Source organism: Carassius carassius, chromosome 18 (assembly GCF_963082965.1).
Source record: "Carassius carassius chromosome 18, fCarCar2.1, whole genome shotgun sequence".
Lineage (NCBI taxonomy): Eukaryota > Metazoa > Chordata > Actinopteri > Cypriniformes > Cyprinidae > Carassius > Carassius carassius.
In genome coordinates, this window is record NC_081772.1 from 10,280,952 (window position 1) to 10,289,520 (window position 8,569).

General features: G+C 40.3%; 1 protein-coding gene across 2 annotated transcripts; it reads right to left on the reverse strand.

Annotated features, from left to right (window-relative positions):
• Window positions 1-5,953: 5,953 nt before the first annotated feature.
• Window positions 5,954-7,858, reverse strand: LOC132092339 (protein LRATD1-like). 2 transcript variants are annotated; one of them, XM_059498519.1, is made up of 2 exons: window positions 7,703-7,858; window positions 5,954-7,451 (listed from the first exon to the last, which is right to left on the reverse strand). In XM_059498519.1, the coding sequence occupies exon 2, from the start codon at window positions 7,412-7,414 to the stop codon at window positions 6,632-6,634; it is 783 nt and encodes a 260-aa protein (XP_059354502.1). In that variant the 5' UTR covers window positions 7,415-7,451; window positions 7,703-7,858; the 3' UTR covers window positions 5,954-6,631. The 2 variants fall into 2 exon arrangements, with proteins under 2 accessions (XP_059354502.1, XP_059354503.1); XM_059498520.1 differs by lacking the exon at window positions 7,703-7,858 and adding an exon at window positions 7,556-7,688.
• Window positions 7,859-8,569: the final 711 nt, after the last annotated feature.

An 8,569-nucleotide genomic window follows, 5' to 3' on the forward strand; every position in this document is an offset into this window, starting at 1 on the left:
CAGAACTAATTGTTAAATGTAATTAAGATTGCTCTCTCTCTCTCTCTCTCTCTCTCTCTCTTTAATGTCAACTCACAAGTGTTTTCTAGTTGCTAAAGTCCAAAATATCATTAAATGCTTAAAATTTCACCCAAAAAATTACTTTTTCAAAACATTGGTCAGAAAAAAAAAAAAAAGAAGCACAAGCAAAAGTCTCCATTTGCTCTAAATTCAATCTCATTGGCATCAATAGGAAAATCTCATTTGTGACTTCTTTTTTTATAGGTCCAGAATTTACACTCACCTAAAGGATTATTAGGAACACCTGTTCAATTTCTCATTAATGCAATTATCTAATCAACCAATCACATGGCAGTTGTTTTAATGCATTTAGGGGTGTGGTCCTGGTCAAGACAATCTCCTGAACTCCAAACTGAATGTCAGAAAGGGAAAGAAAGGTGATTTAAGCAATTTTGAGCGTGGCATGGTTGTTGTTGCCAGACGGGCCGGTCTGAGTATTTCACAATCTGCTCAGTTACTGGGATTTTCACGCACAAACATTTCTAGGGTTTACAAAGAATGGTGTGAAAAGGGAAAAACATCCAGTTTGTGGCAGTCCTGTGGGCGAAAATGCCTTGTTGATGCTAGAGGTCAGAGGAGAATGGGCCGACTGATTCAAGCTGATAGAAGAGCAACTTTGACTGAAATAACCACTCGTTACAACCGAGGTATGCAGCAAAGCATTTGTGAAGGCACAACGCACACAACCTTGAGGCGGATGGGCTACAACAGCAGAAGACCCCACCGGGTACCACTCATCTCAACTACAAATAGGAAAAAGAGGCTACAATATGTACGAGCCCAAAATTGGACAGTTGAAGACTGGAAAAATGTTGCCTGGTCTGATGAGTCTTGATCTCTGTTGAGACATTCAGTTGGTAGAGTCAGAATTTGGCGTAAACAGAATGAGAACATGGATCCATCATGCCTTGTTACCACTGTGCAGGCTGGTGGTGGTGGTTTAATGGTGTGGGGGATGTTTTCTTGGCACACTTTAGGCCCCTTAGGGTCAATTGGGCATTGTTAAAATGCCACGGCCTACCTGAGCATTGTTTCTGACCATGTCCATCCCTTTATGACCACCATGTACCCATCCTCTAATGGCTACTTCCAGCAGGATAATGCACCATGTCACAAAGCTTGAATCATTTCAAATTGGTTTCTTGAACATGACAATGAGTTCACTGTACTAAAATGGCCCCCACAGTCACCAGATCTCAACCCAATAGAGCATCTTTGGGATGTGGTGGAACGGGAGCTTCGTGCCCTGGATGTGCATCCCACAAATCTCCATCAACTGCAAGATGCTATCCTATCAATATGGGCCAACATTTCTAAAGAATGCTTTCAGCACCTTGTTGAATCAATGCCACGTAGAATTAAGGCAGTTCTGAAGGCGAAAGGGGGTCAAACACAGTATAAGTATGGTGTTCCTAATAATCCTTTAGGTGAGTGTACAATGCTACAGTGTTTCGCATGAACCCTTTTCTCCGCTATCACCAATAGCTGTGAAATCTTAATTTTTCCTCTGCCACAACTATATTGAGACTCAGTTCACCTCACAAAAGAAATGGGCCTCTTCTGATTCAAACCTTAGAGAGATTGGTGAGAGTTGCTTAATTTTTTTAAAGGAGAGCTGTAATGTTTCATGAGGCAGGTTGTTTTTACCATGCCATCGCTGTCCGTGTTCACTGTACAGTGCAGGAGACAGCAAGAGGAGCAAACACTTCTGCAATAATTGGGTACAGGCCAAGAACTTTGGCATGGACCAGCATAAGCCGATGTGAGCCTAGTAGGACTGGAGAAAACATAAAAAGGAAGGCAGCAGGGGAGACTGTAAGGGTCTGCAGGGACTCGCACAAGAACACAAAGCATTAACATAATGAGGCTGTTGGAGGTTGCGTAAACAATCTACTTCATTGTTCTACAGGTGGAACAACATCTCCAACGGCGTCCAGCAGCCATTTCTGAGAGCCTCTATTCATTCTAAACAGGTCTGCACAAGGTCTGAGGTGATGATCGATAGAGAAAAATTACGTTTTCTCCAATTTAATATGCAAGTCTTTGCTGGCTGCTCGCCTCACACACTATATGTTGATTTCGTTGAGTCATTGTAGATGCTTTCTGGAACTCTGCTTGAATTTTATCAAACAGCGCTCTTTCACAGCCAGCAGCGGTCTCTCACTTAGAAGCGTGAAAAAGAATTTGCTGAATTCTGCACTATGGTGCATTATGCTGTGTCATTATAAAAAGAGCCTATAATATGATACGACCTAGAGTCTAATCTACTCTCTTAGGGTCCCCTATACACTGTAGCTCTGACCGATTCAGAATGCCCTGTTACAGCAAGTCCATCTCAATGAACCCTTAGCAGTACAGAATCATTTTTGAAGTTCTATAGAGATTTAAAGATAATTATCTTTATCTGTATGTAGAAGAAATATGTGAATGTGCCTTACAGTACCACTCCAGACCTTTTTTGGCACATTATTATGTCTACCATGGTACTGAATGATCACATATTCATGAACCACAGTATTTATGTGATATGGTATTCCAAAGTACTTCAAGAAAGGTCCAAAACAATAATTTAGTTGGCGTGTAAATATAGCCAATAACATTGTGATGCAATACATCGCAATATAAAATTTGAATAACCACTGAAAAAGCTGTAAACCTGTTCTGATCTCTCTCGCATTTCGCTTTTTCATTTGATTTTGTCCACTACTGTGAATCACAGAAGACTCTTAAACTCTTAGATTACATGCTATCCATGTACCAATGAACACAAACACATTATAAGAACCTGAATATTGTGTGTGTGGGGGGGGGAATGTACTACTGTTTTGGATTCTTCGTCGTTGACAAACGATAGAAATCATTTGCAGGTTTTGTTTTCTACAATAAACTGTAAATAAAAATTCCCCTCATCCAGTGCTATATACAGTATATATATATATATATATATATATATATATATATATATATATATATATATATATATATATATATATATATATCCCATTATTATTTCAGTGTGAGAAATCACCGCAAACTTAGTTTGTGAATAATCTGTCCGAATGAAGCAAACAATTTCAGACCTTTTTGCAAATCTGTTTGACCGATTACACCAAGAGTTATTCACGAATCTGGATTTGCTCATTCTAAAAACTAAACAGCAGATAGAAAACATACAACACTTTATTTATTATCAGAAAAAATATACTCAAGTTGGTATACATTGATCCCTTTGACAAATAAGGATTCATCAAGTAGTAGTTTGTTCACTGAGCGACACCTTGGACCAGGATATTATGTCCAAAACAATGCTTAGTTTCTTCTCAGTGCAACTTCATTTCAGCAATTCTGGATGATCAAGACCGATTCTTTAAAACGGCTGTGAAATTTAATTGAAAAAGGAAATCTCTTCAAGCTTCAAGTAAAACAATATTCAGTAGACACAAGCTAAATAACTGGCTGAGGTTTCCCCAGTAACAGGTTACGAAGTGTGACAGACACACACAAACAGGACGGCACACATATGGTTTATCACTGAGAGGCAGACTTTGTTTCAGGCTAAAGATATTCTGTTCAGCTCATGTTGGCTATATCTACTCCATCAGCCCATCTCTCCTTCACTCCTGTCCTCATTCTCCACTTATAGCCCACTGCCCCACTATCCTAAATTTCCAGCATCAGAAAAAAAAAGCAGGTGACAGATTGTCAGGCTCAGAGAATGGAGAAATGAGGCGGGGGTGGGGTAATGCCAAGGAAGGGGAATACCCCAAATCGTCTAGAAGAAAAGTGGGTTAATGGGGCTGCTGGGATTGGAGAATAACAATGTGGTGGAGACAAGACTGGAGAAACAATGGTGATGACACGTTCTGGGCCAAAGAAAATGATTGTGTGTGTTAATGTCTGGTATTTCTCAACCGTACTTGCCAGTACAGTGTCAAAGTACATACTAACAAGGCTTGCAGGTCAGTTAGTTTTAGGTGGTGGAAAATGCTTCAGAATACCAATATCTGACATACTTTGATCCTACAGCATTGTTCCACCAATATGAGTGTGATTAACTCAAGTATGTGATTATAATGTTTTTTCTCTGTAATTTGATTAATAACTTCAACCACAATCAGAAGATAATGTAAATAACCATTTGTTTTTAATAACAACATAATTTAATGCCTGCTTTCCATGGGCAGTAAAAGCACATTATTTATTGTGCCAGACAAGTGACAATTTGCCTCTTTTCTGTGAAAATAGTTAATTTAAACTTAAAAGAAGGATAATTCATTGAATGCAACACTATTTCACATTAATCATCTGTTAAACTTGTTTTTGGGATGTGAAATTTGTTGCAGTCATTTGGTGAATTTGCCCAAGTCTGTAACATCAACAATTAACTCATCTGACAGCTGGTGAGCAATCTTTGCCAAGCCTTTAGAAACCTGTCCCACTTGTTTTCATTCATTCACACAATCGCCCCGCTTAACGGTTAAAACTGACACACCTGACACATGTTGTGTATGAGGATTAATGATTGACAGTGTGACCTGTAACAGCCATACAGAGAATAGGCAGTAAGGAGTGTGTGTGAAATTAAAACAAATGTGTTGAATGCACACTACAGGAACTAGCCTACTAAATATTAAACTAGATTTTAGGCAGAATGTTAGAAATGATTGTCTTCAGTGTGTAAATCCATAAACACACAACTCATTCTGTTACAATGTGCCTGACAAACTCATAAGCTGCAGCACAAAAGTAAACCTGATTAAAAAAAAAAAAAAAAAAAGAGGACTTTAGCATTGCTTCAGGTACAAAGTGATTTTAAGAATGACTTGTTAGTGTTGGCCAGCACAAGCTCTGTAAAGGGTCCAGCAGGCCAATCAAGCAACACTGAAAATAAAGGATAAATGATCCCAGCTGCAGCCTACAACCTCTAATAGGAAAACAAACAGAGCATGACCATATTTACTGGTGCTAGACTGTGCCCATGTGCACACACACACACACACACACACACACACAAATACACAGCTCTCCCTTTACTTAATGCAATCCTTGCAGCCAAAAATGGAGACTGCAGTTAATTTGGATGTATGACTTCTGGACCACAAGCAGAGCAGACGTAAACTGGATTTGTATAAAGTAACATAGACAGAATATAGAATCAAATATTTGGAGGTGGGATTGAAGCATCTCCTATGAGTCAAGATTAGAAACACAATGATCATCAATGATCATCAACCATAAGCTGGAACAAAAGGACAAGTGTCTCCATGCATCAACAGCTGCCCATTTGGCATACTAATGCAGCAATGATAACAAACGACTGCCCTGCTGGAGGGAAATAAATCCATCAAAAATCAGATGAGGGGATATTTTATACTGTGAACACTACAGAGGGTTAATGTGTGAATTATAAGGCATTGATTAGGCACTCTGTGAGACTACCTCAGCCAGCACGTGCTTGCTTATTGCATTTGTATGCAGGCAAAACAGTATGAAAGAGCTAGAGACCAACGGAATTTTCATAGGGCAATTTACGTTTATTTAAAGAAAAACAAATTTAACGCACTAACGGAAATACAAAAATATGGACTCCAAAAACAAGAATGTTTGCTGCGTTTGTTGGTAACAATGAAAACAAAGGCTTGTGTGTTGTCGCCTGTAGGGGTTTTAGAGAAACTATTGCAGCTGGACAGATGCGCAATAAAGGAGCTCCACGTTTAATATTAAAGCTCTGGAGTGGAGTCAAATAAGAGACATGTGGCAAGCAGTTTTATTCCTTTAAACCTACTATTATACACTTTTAGATTACTAATACATATTTAAATTAGAATTAGTCCAATAATAACAACAGGTCTTTTTCGAATTTACTAGTACCCAAATTGTTTATTCAAATAGTACCTATTTCATGGTACAATTTTGGATCTGTGGTTTAGTTACAAACTATTAAACTTTGACTAGTAACAATTAATTAGGTACTAGTATCCATATTTAGTTTACTAGTACCAATTGATCTCAACTGTTACAAGTAACATTCTTCATCTCACCAGTAACATTTGTTTTTGGCATATGTAATGAAACGGACATCTTAATAGTACGATTAAAATGTTACTGGTAACAACTGGAATACACACTACTAGTAACTATTCAAATGTTGCTAGAACAACTGGAGATCTATACTAGAAACCGTTTGAATAGTTACTGGTGAATAATGATGATTACTAACAAAAACAAATGCTAGTTAGTCTTAAGTAATAAGTGTCAAAACGGCTTGCCACAGACATATGAACGCATCGTGGTCACCATCTGCCGCAGCAGGGCTCGGGTGCGAATTTGAGGGGGATGTATCGGTTCATGGGCGATCTGTAATGAGGGCTCACCTTTTTTCACACCGTTTTATCTTTTTCCCCTTTTTAAAAGGTACAGGGTGACTTTAGTGGGGCCATTGGATCTCACAGCACAATCAAAAGGGGCGTTGTCTTTGCCAAAACAGGTTAACACAAATACGCACAATCCTCCCAAAGTCCTGAAATAAAGGTAAGCAGCCCTTGCCCAAGGCATGCATAGTCCCAAGCGCTCATTCCTTCCCAGTCACCAGCGACAGCTCCTTCAGAATGCCACTGGCGTCCACGCGCCGTCTCTCGCGTATCATTTCCTCCAGGCTGCGGAACATGAGCGTGTGCGCGGTGCTCTCGGACAGGTGCACTTTCAGAAAATAGCGCTGCTCGACCGAGTGCGCCTCCCCGCCCGCTTTAAACTCCCGCTTGCCGAAACGGCACCAGGCGGCGAAACTTTCGGAGTTCGTCCAGCAAATCTCGCCGCTACTGAGCCCCACGTGCCCGCTCGCGTTCTGCATCACCAAATCAGCCGGCAGCGGTCGGTAGCGATACCTATTGTTCACTATCCTGCCCTGCCGACCGCAGCTGATTTCAAACAAGCTGTCCTTGCGGATCTCCCCCTTGTAGAGGTGAATAACCTGGTCATCCCGTTCAAAGATCACCCAGTGCGGGGGTTGTGCGTTGGCCACTAACTCCAGTAGATCCCCGGTTTTGCATATGGTCAATAAAGTTTTCACCGAATAAACATTCAAGTCCTCGTTCTCTCGCAGTTTGGAGTATATACATTCCTGGCAGCAGAACGCCGAGTACTCGATCTCGTTGAGTGCAACCGGACCGTCTTTGCTCGGGCTGTTGTTGTCTTTAAAGCTGTCCGACTGCGATCGATCGTCCAGCTCTTCCTCCTCATCGGAAAAGAAATACGCCACGCCAACACGCAACTCGTCCTTCTCGATGCCCGATGGATCCCCGGTGGGTAGCTCGCTGTAGTTCAGGTGGGTGATCCGGTCCAGTTGGTTTCCCATCAATAACAGGGCAGAGAAGAGACATGGAATACTGCTTCTGAAATACAAAAGGGTTATGTGAGTGTCATACTAGAGAGGCGGACTAGAATTACTCTGACGCGCCCAAAAATGCTGTCTAGGTACACAGCCATAGTAAGTCACCTCACAACACAATAAACCACGCGCACCTGGGCGCGTAAACAAGCCAGTCACGCAGAGCGCGGCACAAAGAGGCAAAGGGCGATTCAGTGTTGAACTGCTCACGAAGCTCTTGTCAATAAGTTCACAACACCGCAAACGGACGCATACCTGCGTATTTCCCCACGACAATGGCTAATGGTCCTTTCTCTCTATCGGTGCGCGTGCTGTGTGTATCCCGTGAGGTCTCCAAAACAAAACGCGTTCGCCTCCCCCTTTCATGTCCTCCAAGGTACACTGAATTCCCTAACAGTTTGCACCGCCGCACTTTAAATAGTCTAGAAAACTCCGCCCCGACCAGCAGAAACCTGCCCTCCTGATGGCGATTGGTTCAGAGCCCTCATGAAAAAACTTAAACCTTTGCTCTGAGGTTTATAATATTACAGCCTGTTTGTTTTGTTCACAGCCTTCAAGACCCAAATGGTTTGTCAGATTCGTAAAATGTAACAATAGCAAATCTAGACTTGAAATTAGAGATTAGAGGTTAGAGATTTATTATAAGGACATGTGGTTTCTGAATGCTTGATTAGCTCTGTCAAAACAAGTTAGAGCTTTTGTTTGCTGGTGGAACACTTTATTGGCGCTCTTTTTGCGTTCAGTCCATAATGTTGATTACCAATTACCATAAAAATTGTTTCGACCGGTCCCTCATTTTAATTGAGGCACTTACAATGAAAGTAAACTTGGTTAAAAAAAATTAAATGTACAATTTTATAAAAGCACACGCGCTTTCTTTAAAACCTAAGTATTATTTAAGTGTGATGTTGGCATTTGTCATTTTGTTAATTTTGTTAAATAAATAAAAATATAAAAAGAAATAATATTAACAGACAAAATATTTATTTAAATAATGTATTAGTAAATATTTAAATTAGCATTGATAAATAATTTTTAGAAGTATTTTTCGCTGTTACTTCATGTTAACTAATGTAGTTGACTAATGTTAACAGATGCAACCTTATTGTAAAGTGTTACCTA